The sequence below is a fragment of the Trichomycterus rosablanca genome, chromosome 17, assembly GCF_030014385.1.
Source record: "Trichomycterus rosablanca isolate fTriRos1 chromosome 17, fTriRos1.hap1, whole genome shotgun sequence".
Taxonomy (NCBI): Eukaryota; Metazoa; Chordata; class Actinopteri; order Siluriformes; family Trichomycteridae; genus Trichomycterus; species Trichomycterus rosablanca.
The window spans coordinates 12,762,955-12,780,263 of NC_086004.1; the positions used below are offsets into that span (position 1 = coordinate 12,762,955).

The following is a 17,309-nucleotide window of genomic DNA, read 5'->3' on the forward strand; positions in this document are numbered from 1 at the left end:
TTTGTTAGTTTTAAAAGATGCATCTTGCACGTTTACTGGAATTAATAACCGTATTGAGAAAATATATGTTTAGATTTTTATTTTAAAATCGACTTAGTGGATTTCTAAGTTATTTAATCAGAGTCGTTTTTAAGATCTCTGGAATCGAACGTACGAACGATTCCTCGAACACGGACTACAACTCCCATGATTCCAGAGCTCGTCATGTTTACGCGACCACATAGGAAAACTACGAGCATCGAATTAGTTAACAAAAAGGCAATATTATGTTCTTCTGAATTCTGTACTTGGAGGTCTCTGGTGATCGGTTATGATTCAGAGCTGAAGATGTTTATGCCCAGATCGTTAAAGGTTAAGAGAGCTCCTGAGACTGAAAGGACTACAGATGTGAAGAAAATTAAAGCAAACTTGGAGGATAATCACATAGTCAGTGCTTCAGATCACACACAAACTGCACTGGAAACAGAAAACCCTGAAGAATCATGCTCAGATTCAACCTCAACAGTGATCCAAAGCGATCAAAGTGATTCACTGGAGCAAACACAGACAGATCATGATGATTCTGAAGAAGAACCTGTTAAATCCTTTAGGAAAAGCCAGAGATGGCCAGAACCAGGAGAACCTGTATGTGTGATGTGTGGTCGTTATGGAGAATACATTTGTGACAGCACAGACAACGACGTGTGCAGTCTGGAGTGTAAAACTAACCACCTGGCCAGTATGTGCAAAGGCCTTCAAGAAAAGCTCTTCTCTAAAATAAAGCAACCTGGTTCAGACCACTCTCCTGCACCAACAGACACTAACAACCCTCCTGATCTTAGTTACACCTACCAAGAAGATGCCTTTATATCAGATCTAACAGAAGATCAGATCGTGAGGTTAAAGAAGGAGCTGGCCATAGTTACGGAAGGACAGGATGTCAGCAGACCCATCGTCGAATTTGAGCATTGCCACTTTCCTGAAACTCTCAGGGTAAACCTGAAGAAGGCCGGATACGAGGCCCCTACTCCCGTTCAGATGCAGATGATTCCTGTAGGGTTGACAGGGAGAGATGTTATTGCCACAGCTGATACAGGATCTGGAAAGACCATTTCCTTTCTGGTTCCAGTGGTGGTTCAGTGCATGGAGGTAAAATTCATAATAGTTATTATGACATTGCATTGATAGGAATGTCAGTAACATGAGTGTGCTAAAGAAAGTTCTGAAAACTCCACACAGAAAGGACCCGGACCACCCCACCAGGGGATCGAACCCAGGACCTTCTTGCTGTGAGGCGACAGTGCTACCCATGAGCCACCGTGCCGCCCCCATCTATCAAATTGAGAATGAGCAGATGTACAGGGGTGGCACTGTGGCTCAGTGGGTAGCACTGTCACCTCACAGCAAGAAGGTCCTGGATTCGATTCCCAGGTGGAGCGGTCAGGGTCCTTTCTGTGTGGAGTTTGCATGTTCTCTTTGTGTGTGCATGGGTTTCCTCCGGGAGCTCCGGTTTCCTCCCAGAGTCCAAAAACATGCAAGTGAGGTGAATTGGAGATACAAAATTGTCCATGACTGTGTTTGACATTAAAACTTGTGAACTGATGAATCTCGTATCACAAGTAACTACCTGTCCTGTCATGAATGTAACCACTCACTCACTTTCCTAACCGCAGGGGGGGAGGGGTGTCTGGGTCTATCCCAGCTTTTCAATGGGTGCAAGGCCCACAGTAACACCCTGGACAGGGCGCCAGTCCATCGTAGGGCACACACATACACACACACATTCACCTATAGGGCAATTCAGTGTCTCCAATTAACCTGACTGCATGTTTTTGGACTGTGGGAGGATTCCGGAGCTCCCAGAGGAAACCCACGCAGACATGGGGAGAACATGCAAACTCCACACAGAAAGGACCCAGACCGCCCCACCTGAGGATCGAACCCAGGACCTTCTTGCTGTGAGCTGACAGTGCTACCCACTTAGTCACTGTGCCGGCCTCAGTGTGAGACAGCCAATACTGCATATCCAAGATCTGGCATTACATAGCCTTTTAATATAAACTGTAGCCAAACATAATGGCTGGCCTTTAAATACAGTATAAAAAATGTAAATGACTTGATGAAGTTGATTAGATTTTTATAGACACTTGTCTTTTCAGACCAAAGCAGGTACTTCACCAAACCCTATGAGTCTGATTCTGACTCCAACCAGGGAACTGGCTATCCAGATTGAGAAGCAGGTAAAGGAGCTGATTACGGGCCTGCCCAACATGAGGACTGCTTTACTGGTGGGAGGGATGCCCTTACCCCCTCAGCTCCATCGGCTCAAGCAGAAGATCAAGGTACTGCTTTAAAAGGTCTTGCTTTCAATTTCAAGCACTTTATTAGCTACACCCATATGCTGCATATGTTCACTGATAATTGTATAAGCTACACCTACCATATAGATGAACTTTATACAATTACTGACTGCTCTGTTCACTTTTCACCAAATGAAAAATTGAATTTTGAATTGAGGTACATCTGTATGATAAATTCATTCGTTGATTATTTTATAAGCTAAACTCTACAGATAAACTTTGTAGGTATACAGTTACTGGCAGTAGCCCACAGAATGACATTTGAACGGTGCTCAGTTCTGCAATGACACTAGCATGGTACCAACATGGTAGTGTGTGTTGTGGAGTTAACAGGGGCAGCAGTGTTGTTGGGATATCTTAATACTGGTTAAATTTACTGCCCTCTTTATTGGGAACACAAAGATTTACATTTTAAAACTAAAGCTGTTTTTTCATGCACATAATGGACTCATCATGATTACCGGACACCTTTAGCTTAATTGACATTGGGGTGTTTAAAAATCCCATCAACACTCTGCACCTGCTACACTTATTCCAGTACAACACACAGGTGCAGCAGTGTTGTTGGCATTTTTAAATACTCTTCAAATTTACTGGGCTCTAGAGACTAGAACTATGTGTTACTCTTCCTCTAGTCCTTCATCACTGGACTCATCATGATTTCTGGACACCTTTGGTTTCATTGACATTGCGGTGTTTAAAAATGCCAACAACACTGCTGCACCTGCTACACCTATTCCAGTACAACACACTCTACTATGTCATTATCGTATTAGCGTCACCACCCAAATAACGTCTGTTCAAGGGTGTCCCTTTTAATTCATAATTAGGTTACACACGTGGGGAACAAAGTGTACAGAGCAACAGATGGGCTACAGTCTGTAATTGTATGTAGGTGTCTGAGAATCAAACCCAAATCTTCAGGCCCCATGTGATATTTTTCTATGCTCACATTGACAATATTACTGCAGACACATAGACATTAGGGCATCAAATTATTCTCCAGGCTACTTAAGAAGGATGGGTACCTGCAGAGTTTGGTTCCTCTCAAGGTTTCTTACTGTAATTTTGGGGGAGTTTTTCCTTGCCACTGTCGCCCTTGACTTGTTCAACAGGGCCTCTTGGTCTGTTGGTCCTGGATTCTGTAAAGTTGCTTTGAGACAATATCTATTGTAAAAAAGGCATTGTGTGACTGACTGATTCTATAAAAGTAGAGTATAGTACAGTATATAGTGTATTTCAGAAAGGCATGGTGGCTCGGCGAGTAGCACTGTCTTCTCACATCAAGAAGGTTGTGGGTTTAATTCCCATGTGGAACGATCTAGGTCCTTTCTGTGTGAAATTTGCATGTTCTCCACATGTCTGTGTGGGTTTCATCCAGGAGCACCGTTTTCCTCCAACAGTTCAGGTCATGCGGTCATACAGTCAGGTGAATTGGAGATAGAAAATTGTCTATGTTTGACATTAAAGACTTGAACTAATTAATCTGTTTTACTTCCTGTCCTGTCATGAATGTAACCAAAGTGTAAAACATGATGTTAAAATCCTAATAAATAAATAAACAAAATGTGAAAATGAAAATATGTATGTTCCTTATGCATGCAGATCGTGATTGCAACTCCAGGTCGTCTCATAGAGATAGTGAAGCAGAAGGCTGTCCAGTTGGAGAATGTACGAGTTGTAGTTGTCGATGAGGTACGGCTTCTTTACAATTACAACATTTAGCAGACACTGTTATCCAGATGGACTCATAGAACTGCTTCCTCCAGGACAAACGGACACTGGTCTAAGAACACAAATACACCGATCAGCCATAACATTAAAACCACCGCCTTGTTTCTACACTCACTGTCCATTTTATCAGCTCCACTTACCATATAGAAGCACTTTGTAGTTCTACAGTTACTGACTGTAGTACATCTGTTTCTCTGCATGCTTTGTTCTTCAATGGTCAGGACTCTCCCTGGATCACTACAGAGCAGGTATTATTTGGGTGGTGGATCATTCTCAGCACTGCAGTGACAGTGACATGGTGGTGGTGTGTTAGTGTGTGTTGTGATGGCATGAGTGGATCAGACACAGTCCACTCACTGTCCACTCACTGTCCACTCTATTAGACACTCCTACCTAGTTGATCCACCTTGTAGATGTAAAGTCAGAGACGATCGCTCATCTATTGCTTCTGGGTGCTGTTGGCTGGATATTTTTGGTTGGTGGACTATTCTCAGTCTAGCAGTGACAGTGAGGTGTTTAGAAACTCCATCAGCGCTGCTGTCTGATTCACTCCTACCAGCACAACACACACTAACACACCAGCACCATGTCAGTGTCACTGCAGTGCTGAGAATGACCCACTGACCAAATAATACCTGCTCTGTGGTGGTCCTGTGGGGGTCCTGACCATTGAAGAACAGCATGAAAGAGGGCTAACAAAGCATGCAGAGAAACAGATGGACTACACTCAGTAATTGTAGAACTACAAAGTGCTTCTATGTGGTAAGTGGAGCTGATAAAATGGACAGTGAGTGTAGAAACAAGGAGGTGGTTTTAATGTTATGGCTGATCAGTGATCATGTATGTCAAAACAAAAGCTTTTTGTTGTTCCTGTATAAATACTCCTGTTTTGATCACACTTTCAGGCGGACACCATGCTGAAGATGGGCTTCCAGCAACAGGTGCTTGAGATTTTGGAGCACATACCTGATGACCATCAGACCTTGCTTACCTCCGCTACCATGCCTCCAGGAATCGAACTGCTAGCATCTCGTCTGACCCACGATCCTGTGCGCATCACTATTGGCCAGAAAAACCAGCCATGTACCAATGTTCGGCAGATCGTTCTGTGGGTGGAGGAGCCCTCAAAGAAAAAGAAGCTCTTCGAGATACTGAATGTAAGAAACCACTTAGATTTACATTGTCATTGTTTAGCAGATGCTTTTATTCAAAGTGACTTACAACTGTGAACGTACAGATTGCAAGCAATTGATGTTTAATGATGTGGGGCTCAAACCACTAGTCTTTCAGTTACTAGTCCTGTACCTTAACCGCTGAGCTTTCATTGCTCCTACGTAAATAGTTTCTCATGTTTATTTTCTACTGCATCTTGGATGTCTTTCTTATTGCAGGACAGAAAGCTCTACCAGCCCCCTGTGGTCGTGTTTGTGGACTGTAAGCTTGGAGCTGATTTGTTATGTGAGGCTGTAAAGAAGGTTCTGGGTTTAAATTCGGTTGCGATTCACTCTGACAAGACACAGCTGGAACGCAACAGAATACTGAAGGTAAAATACACAGATCAGCCATAACATTAAAACCACCTCCTTGTTTCTACACTTACTGTCCATTTCATGAGATTCACTTACCATATAGAAGCACTTTGTAGTTCTACAATTTGTGACAGTAGTCCATCTGTTTCTCTGCATGCTTTGTTAGCCTCCTTTCATGCTGTTCTTCAATGGTCAGGACCCCCACAGGTGGATCATTCTCAGCACTGCAGTGACACTGACATGGTGGTGGTGTGTTAGTGTGTGTTGTGCTGGTATGAGTGGATAAGACACAGCAGCACTGATATGAGCTTTTAAACACCTCACTGTCACTGCTGGACTAAGAACAGTCCACCAACCTGATGAAGGTCCAGAAGATGACCAACTCAAACAGCAGCAATAGATGAGCGATCGTCTCTGACTTTACATCTACAAGGTGGACCAACTTGGTAGGAGTGTCTAATAGAGTGGACAGTGAGTGGACAGTGTATTTAAAAACTCCAGCAGCGCTGCTGTGTCTAATCCACTTATACCAGCACAACACACACTAACACACCACCACCACGTCATTGTCACTGCAGTGCCGAGAATGATCCACCACCTAAATAACACCTGCTCTGTGGTGGTCCTGTGGGGGTCCTGACCATTGAAGAACAGCATGAAAGAGGGGAAAATATTAAGCAATGTTTTAACAATATAGTGTATTTTATGAATTACATATTTACAATGATGAGCAGGTGACGGTCAGGAATATGTTATATATTATATGGGCAGCATAAAAACCTGAGGGACCAAATCATTTTGCCAGACCACTGGGATGAAAAACAAGCCATAAACCATTGAAAGATTGTTGGGTAACCATGCCTCATTGATGCTAGAGGCCATGATGGCTATGGTGTCTGGTACACACTAACAAAAGGGCTACTGTAGCTCAAATTGCAGATCAGTTTAATACTGGTGATGAAGTAAGTATTTTACACAGGCCACAGGCCAGTCAAAATACCCATGCTGACTCCTGTTCACTATTAAAAGCATAGAGGCATCAGACTTGGACTTTGATACAATGGAAGAAGGTCTCCTAGCAGAATACAGGATACACTGTAGGACAATCAACCTCACAGTTTACAGTGGTCAATGGACCTGCTGCTAATGTCCTGGTACCACATACCACAGGACTTTTTCAGATGTCCTGTGAAGTCCATGTGAAGTCAGGTCAGAGCTGTTATCACAGCTTATTAGGTGGTTGATCATAATGTTTTGGCTCATCAAGCTTTAAGGTCAAGAGTAAGAAGACACACTCATAATAATTGGGTTTAGGTGTTTCAGCCCCACCCATTGCTAACAAGTATATATATTGGGAAAGGCGCACTTGTTTGTTGTGGACTTAGAACTTCCACAGAGTCCTGCCGTTTTCTTCATTAAATCATTTGGGATGAACTGGAACGTTGATGATTCTGTGGAAAGCACATGGTTTTAAAATGGGATGTCAAACATGCTTATGGTCAGTGTCCATATAGTCAATGTATAAATGTGTGTGTGTGTGTGTGTGTGTTATTTCAAAGGGTCTGCTTGAGGGAGAGTATGAAGTGGTGGTTAGTACTGGCGTGTTGGGCAGAGGACTGGATCTGGTCAATGTCAAGCTGGTGGTGAATTTTGACATGCCCACTAACATGGATGAGTATGTGCATCAGGTATGGAGTGTGTTTGATGACCATTTATGTCCTAATCCTAACACACACACACATTTCGTTGGACCGCCTTTAGCTTTGATTACGGCACGCATTCTCTGTGGCATCGTTTCCACAAGCTTCTGCAATGTCACAACATTTATTTCTGTCCAGAGTTGCATTAATTTTTCCCCAAGATCTTGTAATGATGATGGGAGATTTGGACCACTGCGCAAAGTCTTCTCCAGCACATCCCAAAGATTCTCAATGGGGTTCAGGTCTGGACTCTGTGGTGGCCAATCCATGTGTATAAATGATGTCTCATGCTCCCTGAGCCACTCTTTCACAATTTGAGCCCGATGAATCCTGGCATTGTCATCTTGGAATACGCCTGTGCCATCAGGGAAGAAAAAATCCATTGATGGAATAACCGGGTCGTTCAGTATATTCAGGTAGTCAGCTGACCTCATTCTTTGTGCACATAACGTTGCTGAACCTAGACCTGACCGACTGCAGCAACCCCAGATCATAGCACTGCCCCCACAGGCTTGTACGGTAGGCACTAGGCATGATGGGTGCATCACTTCAGCCGCCTCTCTTCTTACACTGATGCGCCTATCACTCTGGAACAGGGTAAATCATCAGACCACATGACCTTCTTCCATTGCTCCAGAGTCCAGTCTTTATGCTCCCTAGCAAACTGAAGGCATTTTTGCCGGTTAGCCTCACTGTTCTACTGTAGTTTTTCTACCATTTGATTTCACCAAACGTTTAAGTGATCGCCGATCACGCTCATTCAAGATTTTTTTCCGACCACATTCCTTCCTTGAAGATGATGTTTCCCCACCGTCCTTCCACTTTTTAATAATGCGTTGGACAGTTCTTAACCTGATTTTAGTAGTTTCAGCAATCTCCTTAGATGTTTTCTCTGCTTGATGCATGCCAATAATTTGACCCTTCTGAAACAGATTAACATCTTTTCCACGACCACATGGTGTGTCTTTCGACATGGTTGTTTAACAAATGAGAAGCTACTCACTGCATCAGTTATAAATATAGTCCATAAAGATGATCACAAATTTCCACAGACACAGTCACAAATCTCTTACAGCTGTGAAGGTTAAAACTGCATTTTATTGCTCGTGGGTTTTGGAAGGGGATATCCAATAAGCTCATGATTATGTGTCTACATACCTTTGGTAGTGAACGCAAACTTTGTCTTTTATTTGAAAAATTGTATTAATTAATTGATCTAATGATTTTTTTATCTTTTGTACTATGAACCTGTGCTTGCAGATTGGCAGAGCAGGAAGACTGGGGCATCGAGGAACGTCTATCACCTTCATGAATAACAACAACAAGCGCTTGTTTCTGGACATTGTGCAGCGAGTAAAACCCACCGGCTCCCTGCTCCCACCGCAGCTTCTCAACTCCCCACATCTACACGAACAACAACGGAGAGCCAAACAAAAGAGTAAACAAGGGGAGGAGGATATGGTGACAAAAAATAACCTCATCGACATTATACGAAGACATGACAGGAGCATTTTTAAGAAGTGACTGATTTGTTTTGTACAGTTTTGTATATGTGCACGTTTTGCTTTATTTTAAATAAAAATTCATTGTTGTCAGCTGTGTCACTGCTTTGCTTTTAAATACAAACTTGATCAGACCAGGGTGACATGCAGTTTATCGGTTATTAGGTAAACCACAATATTATAGATCAGGGTTTTTAAATGGCTCAGTGGGTATCACTGTCACCTCACAGCAAGAAGGTCCTGGGTTCAAACCCTAGGTGGGGCGGTCCGTGTCCTTTCTGTGTGGAGTTTGCATGTTCTCCCCGTGTCTGCATGGGTTTCCTCCCACATTCCAAAGACATGCAAGTGAGGTAAATTGAAGATACTAAACACAAATACAGTCCAAGACTATGTTCGATATAACCTTGAGAACTGATGAGTAACTACCATTTCCTGTCATTAATGTAACCAAAAGTGATACCCACTCACTTTTTTTACGAGGCCCAAGCAACACAAACAATGTCTCTTACTCTCTCTGTACAATCTGGTCCCACTGTGGTTTACAAGATGTAACGTAAAGCCTTCACAAAGGGGCGTTTGTGTACAAGTTTATTTAATTATTATGATTTTTATTTGTGACCCTGTTATAGATTGTAGATACAGACAGTATTTTGAAACACTAGAGGTTGTCTTTGAGAATGGACACATATTTAATTTAACCACCACAAAAGTGCAAAGGTTAACAGACCTTGGTGAGGAACCAAATAAGAAAATGCCAAGATAATATACCTTCAGCATGGATTCATCAAATTTCTCATTCTTGCTGAAAGCATAACAGTAATCTCATAACCCCTGTCCAGGGGGTCCCAGAATCTTTAAACACGGGGCGTCTAAGAGGAAGAAAAAAGTTGAAAACCGCTGCCCTACATTACAATATAACATCCAAAACAGAACTATCATTGCTGTACCTAATGAGCCATTACCTGTTTACAAGTTGTACACAATGGTACTCATGTAGCAGTAGCTACAGCAGAATGATTTTGGGTTTGCCCCACTAAGGCTGTTAAATATGGAGCTTATACTGTATTGTGGCAATCCAGTGGCGATTCTGTAAGAATAGCATTCGATCAATCGTTGGTCTGCACTTCTCGCTCCACCCATTAAACCCAGTTTAATACCCTTGGCCTCTGATCAACAAGGGTAACCAAATACTTTTCCACATAACCAGGGTACAGTACAAGTCATTTGGCAATAAAAATTCATTCATTCAGTCTGTTTTACCACGGATTTATCCTATTCAAGGTTGCGGTGGGTCCGTTTTAATGGGCGAAAGGCTGGAAACACCCCGGACAGAACTCCAGTCCATCACAGGGCAAACACACTCATACTGTAGTATCCCCAATGAGCCTGACTGCATGTATTTGGACTGCGGTAGGAAACCCATGCATACCCAGGACCTTTTTGCTGTGCGGCGACAGTGCTACTCACAAAATTTGGGCTCACAGATTTAAACATGGACCGTCCAGTATGGTACTGTGCAGTGGAAATGGCCAAGAGGTGCAGTACGAGTTACCTGGCAATAAAAACAAGGACTAAATGTTGGATCATTAATGTAAACACAAAACATACCATAGGGTACCACGCAGTGCGAAAGGGCCACCCAGATACATTTACATTTTCGCCATTTAGCAGACGCCTTTATCCAAAGTGACTTACAGTATTGTGACAGGATACAGTCTGAGCAATTGAGGATTTAAGGGCCTTGCTCAAGGGCCCAACCAGGGGCGTAACTACCATTGGCTGCACTTGCCAGGTTGTTATTATTATATTACAATATTTTCGTATTAAGTAAAATACTAAAATAACTAAAAGACAATGAAATATCAGAATACATGTAATCAAAATATACGAGTGATCAGTTTCTAAACTAAAACTCATCAAGACCTACTTGAGGAGCAGCATGGGACAGGAGAGACTTAATGGTCTCTGACTTTACATCTACAAGGTGAACTAACTTGGTAGGAGTGTCTAATAGAGTGGACACGGTATTTAAAAACTCCAGCAGCGCTGCTGTGTCTGATCCACTCATACCAGCACAACACACACTAACACACCACCACCATGTCAGTGTCACTGCAGTGCTAAGAATGATCCACCACCTAAATAATACCTGCTCTGTGGTGGTCCTGTCGGGGTCCTGACCATAAAAGAACAGAGTGAAAGCAGGCTAAGTAAAGTATGTAGAGAAATAGATGGACTACAGTCAGTAATTGTAGAACTTTAAAGTGCTCCTATACGGTAAGTGGAGCTGATAAAATGGACAGTGAGTGTAGAAACAAGGAGGTGGTTTTAATGTTACGGATTAAATGAAAATTAAATCAGCACAATGCAGTGACTGAGCGACCTCTGTCGGTCAACAAATATCATTACAGAAATAAGGCGGGCCCTCCTAGAGACGTCATGAGATTGGACGGGCCAATGAGATTGCAGGAAGTGGGGGTTTGAATTGAAGCGGTAATATGGCGTTGTAGGAACTAGCTTTGGGTGTAAAAGGTAAACAAAGTCTTCTGGTTTAAAAGACTGTGTTCGGTTACGTGTTTTGTATTCATATACTTATTTTTCTACTTACTTGTTTTTTGTACTTACAGAATTTAATAACTTTTAAACATTTAAGCCAGTTTAAACGAACCTACAGACGGTTAAACAGCACCGGTTACTTTAGCTTATGATATGACGTCATGTTCTTCTGTATATGAGGGGTTATATGTTACAGAGTGACAGAGATCTGATGTTGGATCTGTACACGACACTATAACTGTAAATAGTGCCTAATAAAAGGACAGGTTTTACTATTAACTCAAGATGGACGGTAAGGAAACATCTACTCTGGATAAATCCAAAGAAATCAACAGGACATATGTAGTCTCAACACCTACAAGCAAACCTCCTGAAGGATCCAGTACCCACCGTCTCATTCTGCAAAGAAGAAAAACAGCCAACAAAGACACAGTGATCAGTGATCACCCAGCATCTGAGAACAGAGAGAATCAAACCGACAATCATGGGAAAAGACTGACTTTACAGAAAAGAAACAAAGCAGGATCTGTTGACAGAACCCCTCATACAGAAGTGGGTCAAGAGAAACGTGCATGGACGAGCTCAAAGGTCCTGTCAGAACCGAACACCCGAATCCACCCTGGTTTAACTCCTCTGAGATCTGCCAGTCTGAGAGAAAGAGGGCCGAAAAGCACCCCTAAAGACACAATCAAACAAACAAACACATCTGGAAACCCCACAGATAAAGAAAAAGACGCAGCAGATGACCAAGCTAAAATGTTCTCAACCCCAACTGGAAAAACCAAGTTCGAGAAAATCAGTTTGAAGAAAGATGTCTTTGAAAGTTTTGCACAGAAAGGTGGATTAAAACCTGCAAAAGGAAACACTGATAAGCAATCAAGCTCTGAAAACACCAGAACAGGCCCATCTGGGGTCAACAAACATTTCCCACATTTCAGTCAGAACCAAAAATCCACTCCACGCTCCGCTCCAGGCTCTACTCCAGGTAGAAAAACCGTACAAACCCAACTTTCTACACCAAGTGGAGGATCAAACCTGAAAGCTAGACCTCCTGTGAGTGAAACTCTGGTCTCTACTGAATCAGGCACCCAAGTTGCTGTTTTATCAGCTGAAGAGTTGAAGATGGAGAACAGTGCAGTTACTGTGGCAGTACGAGTCAGACCTTTTAGTACCAGGTAATTTGCAAACATCACTACAACACAACACACCTTAATCAGATGACATTGATTTTGTGTAGAGTTTTGATATTTTTCTTTAAAACAATAAATATACCACATTCTTTGTTCCAATTAAATGATTTCTTAGCTTTTTATTATACTAATAAACTCATTCTGGTCAGGAACACAGGATGGAAGGCAATAATTCACAAATAAATAATGTTTTTTTATTTTTATTTATCTTTCTTTTTTTTGCTAATTTGTAAAATGTACAGTAACATGAAAAGAAGCTGCATAGAAGGATCACACTGTAGGATAAAGTGTGAGGTAAAGTGAGGAGTAATTTAATATGTTATACACCGATCAACCATAACATTAAAACCACCTTGTTTTTACAATCACTATCCATTTTATCAGCTCCACTTACCATATAGAAGCACTTTGCAGTTCTACAATTACTTACTATAGTGTGTGTGTTGTGCTGGTATGAGTGGATAAGACACAGCAATGCTAATGGAATTCTTAAACACCTCACTGTCACTACTGGACCAACCAAAAATATATCCAGCCAACAGCGCCCCGTGGGCAGTGTCCTGTGACAACTGATGAAGGTCTAGAAGATGACCAACTCAAACAGCAGCAATAGATGAGTGATCGTCTCTGACTTTACATCTACACAGTGGACCAACTAGGTAGGAGTGTCTAATAGAGTGGACAGTGAGTGGACACAGTATTTAAAAACTCCAGCAGCACTGCTGTGTCTGATCCACTCATACCAGCACAACACACACTAACACACCACCACCATGTCAGTGTCACTGCAGTGCTGAGAATGATCCACCACCTAAATAATACCTGCTCTGTAGTGGTCCTGTGGGGGTCCTGACCATTGAAGAACAGCATGAAAGGGGGCTAACAAAGCATGTAGAGAAACAGATGTACTACAGTCAGTAATTGTAGAACTACAAAGTGCTTCTATATGGTAAGTGGAGCTGATAACATGGACAGTGAGTGTAGAAATAAGGAGGTGGTTTTAATGTTATGGCTGATAGGTGTATATTTCTTGTAGTGATAATTTCTCGAGTTTTTTCATGTTTAATAGTTTGGGTGCTCGGGTGGCGCAGCTGTAGATTACGCTAACCCACTACTGCTGAGATTCATGTTCCAAATCTCAGTGGTGTTACTGGTTGGTTGGACGTCTGCACAGACATGATTGGCTAGTGTTCGGGGGGATGGTCGAAAATGCCTAGCCATTGGGAGGTGTACTTGTCAGTGCATTCTATGTGCTAGTCCCAAGCTCGGATAAAAGTAGGAGGGTTGCATCAGGAAGGGCATCCAGCATCAAAACTGTGCAGACCAGAAAAATTTGGCGACCCCATATATCTACGGGATATCTACGGGGTACATGGTTTTTGCTTTTAAAATGTTCAAGTTTGGCGCACAGGGGGCGCAGTGGTAAGACAGACTAGCACACCAGAGCTGACATCTCAAACTCATCGGTTCGAATCTCAGCTCTGCTACCGGCAAGTTGGGCGCCTACACATACAACGATTGGCTCGTTCGCAGGGTGGGTGCCGGTGGTTATTCCTCATAAGTGATGCAGTTATGACCTGCACAAAGACGAGGGATAATAGGGATCAGTGTGTGACTCAATGTTTGTTTGTTTGTTTATTAGGATTAACAAACTGTGATGAACAAACCTAGCATGTTTTGTTTCTGCTTGTAATCCAGAGAGAAAAATGAAAAAGCGCAACAAGTGATTTCTATGGACAACCAGAAGACTGTGGTTCAGCATCCAGACACTAAACAAAGCCACACGTTCACCTTCGACTTCTCCTTCTACTCAGTCGACGAAACGAACCCGAATTTCGCCAGTCAGCAAACGATTTATATCAAGTTGGCGAGGCCGCTGCTTGAACGAGCTTTTGAAGGGTTCAACACTTGCCTTTTTGCATATGGGCAAACGGGATCGGGAAAGTCGTATACGTAAGTCATTTTCTTAACTGTTTTAATCATGTGTATAATAAACTGTGTGTGATTGAATGTGTTTTCTTAATTAATTTTGGAATTATGTTTTTTAGTATGATGGGTTTTGGTGAAGAGCCTGGAGTTATACCGAGATTCTGTGAGGAACTTTTCCTCAGGATGTCCAGTGCTGACAAAAAAGAGGTGCGTTGTTCTTGTCTTCTTCCTTTTTTTTTTTTAACCCCTTTTTCTCCCACTTTAGCGCGTCCAATTTCTACCCGTCAATCATCCTCTCACTAATGCTGGTCCCCGCTCCTGATTGGGGAGGACAAGGCTGCTCCACGCCCCCTCTGAAATGTGCACAGCAATCGAACATCTTATCACCTACACTTGACGAGCGCAGTGCGGTACAGTGCTGTGCACGGAGGGCCACACCCCCTACCGCACTCCTTCCCCATCTCCGTGCAGGCGCCACCAACCAGCCAGCAGAGGTCGAAATCGCACTGGTCTGAGAGGGAGTCCCCATCCGGCTTTAGTCCCGCCCCTTATCTGAACAACAGGCCAATCGTTGTTCATGTAGCCACTCGGCCTCAGCCGGCAAGGTAGAGCCGAGATTCGATAAGATGTATTCCAGATCTTAGCTCTGGTGAACAGCGTGTGATCTCAGCGCCACCTGAGCGGCGTTCTTGTCTTCTTAAATAAGAATTGGCTTCCACAGAATTGGCCGCTGTGAATTAGGTAGGGCCTTAATTATCTGTGATAGACTTAAATCTTTACAGTTAGTATATATCCTTGATTGGTTGACACCCAACTGTGTCCAAGATTTAAGATGGTTGAGGTCATCTTCCACTTTTATGCATCAGTTCCAAATCATAATACTCTCACACACATGCATTGCTAGCATCATTGCTGGGTTTGAATAATTCTCTAAACACAATACATGGCCAGCAGCATGTGGACACCTGACCATGAGATCAGGTGATCTCATTTAAACCAGTGGGCTTAAATATGAAGTCCTCTTCCCACCTTAAAGAACCTGAACTCGATTAGGAGTGCTGTACAAATACATTAAGGTACTAACCTTTCTGTTCTTTAAATTTCCTTTGCAATGGACTGTTGACTACATACTACTTTTATTTGTTTTGTTAAAGAATACTGTCTGTAGGGGCACCCAGTTGGCGCAGCGAGATGTTCTGCTAGCACACCAGCGCAAGTTCGAATCTCAGATCTGTTACCGGTCGTCTGGGCGTTCCCTAGCAGGCACAATTGGCAGTGCCTGTAGCAGAGAAAATTGGCTACTAGATGGGTGGGAAAAGAACGAATTAAAAGGGGGTGGGTTCTACTACGCTGTATAAGGACCCTGGTTACGCAAGGTTTCTGTACAGAAGTCTCTCCGTGCGTAAAACCAGCCCCACGCGCAAATCCACCAAAGCATGGGCAAATGAGAAGGGGTTGGTGGGAGCATGTGTCAGGTAAATACACCCTCCTTGGACATCATTGGGGTCCCCAACAGCGGAAGACTTGATTGGGAGAAAAAGGGGGAAAAATACTTTTAAAAAAAGAATACAGTCTGAATGCTGAACTTTACATGAGTAAACTCTACCTTTATACTGGAGCATGATGCAAAATATCCAAACTATTTTTGTGAACAATTAACTAAGGATAACATGCAGCCAGACTACATACTGACACTAAACAGCTTCTGGTCATGGTATACATGAATAGTAATTCTGTTGTTAATTATTTATTTATTAGGATTTTAACGTCATGTTTCACACTTTGGTTACATTCATTACTGAAACAGTAGTTACTCATTACACAAAATTCACCAGTTCACAAGTTTACTGTCAAACACAGTCATGGACAATTTTGTATCTCCAATTCACCTCACTTGTATGTCTTTGGACTGTGGGAGGAAACCGGAGTGCCCGGAGGAAACCCACGCAGACACGGGGAGAACATACAAACTCCACACAGAAAGGACCCGGAGCGGACCGCCCCACCTGGGGATCGAACCCAGGACCTTCTTGCTGTGAGGCGACATGTTTATGATTTAAATAATACAAAAGTTTACCAGTATGTACATGTGCCTGGGCAATAAGAGTGTGTGAGGAGTGTGTCTTAAAAATTTGTCAGTTATCGGTCAATCAATTAATCGTTCCTACTTCCACCATTCACGAGGTTGGTCATCTAGTGTTAATCACCTGGCCTTGGTTTTTTAGAGCTGGATAGAAAAATGTTGGCTGACAGGTTTGAGATCCAGCTGTCTGCATGGCAACCACATCTTTATGTGCATGTGCTTATGTATTTTACAGGTCACCTGTCACCTAGAGATGAGCTACTTTGAGGTCTACAATGAGAAGATCCACGATTTGCTTGTAGCAAAAGACGAGCTGAATCAAAAGAAGATGCCTGTGAGTGGTCTGGTATATTTATTGGGTTGTCAGAAACATGGTCAAGTCTGGCGCTCAGGTGGCACACCGGTAAAACACGCTAGCACACCAGAGCTGACATCTCGAACACATAGGTTCGAATCTCACCTCTGCTACCGGCAGGCTGGGCGCCTACATAAACAATGATTGATTGTTCGCAGGGAGGGTGCCTGTGCTGATTGATGGCACCTGCACAGAGACTGGGATAATGGGTATCAGTGTGTGACTCAATGGGTGTGTTCGAAAAGCTAGCTCTCTCTCTACATAGGCAGCATTTTACGTCATCCTGTGCGCGCTCCCGAGAAAGAGGCTGTTCGAAATCCTAGATGCCTTAATATCCTCACTACTGAGGCATCTTAACATTTCAATGTTTTTTTGACTCAGAAACGAGTGAG

General features: G+C 42.8%; 2 protein-coding genes across 2 annotated transcripts in view; both read left to right on the forward strand.

Annotated features, from left to right (window-relative positions):
* Positions 1 to 270: 270 nt before the first annotated feature.
* On the forward strand, positions 271 to 8,897 carry ddx59 (DEAD (Asp-Glu-Ala-Asp) box polypeptide 59). Its single transcript, XM_063012727.1, has 7 exons — positions 271 to 1,128; positions 2,139 to 2,321; positions 3,945 to 4,034; positions 4,979 to 5,230; positions 5,465 to 5,617; positions 7,162 to 7,290; positions 8,563 to 8,897. The coding sequence occupies exons 1-7, from the start codon at positions 328 to 330 to the stop codon at positions 8,824 to 8,826; spliced, it is 1,872 nt and encodes a 623-aa protein (XP_062868797.1). The 5' UTR covers positions 271 to 327; the 3' UTR covers positions 8,827 to 8,897.
* Positions 8,898 to 11,620: 2,723 nt separating this feature from the next.
* Positions 11,621 to 17,309, forward strand: part of kif14 (kinesin family member 14) — a 44,582-nt gene continuing 38,893 nt past the window's right edge. Inside the window, exons 1-4 of the mRNA XM_063012816.1 lie at positions 11,621 to 12,535; positions 14,249 to 14,503; positions 14,599 to 14,686; positions 16,798 to 16,896. Of these exons, the coding sequence (XP_062868886.1) occupies positions 11,646 to 12,535; positions 14,249 to 14,503; positions 14,599 to 14,686; positions 16,798 to 16,896 (1,332 nt within the window). The 5' untranslated portion in view covers positions 11,621 to 11,645. The remainder of the gene's footprint in view (positions 12,536 to 14,248; positions 14,504 to 14,598; positions 14,687 to 16,797; positions 16,897 to 17,309) is intronic.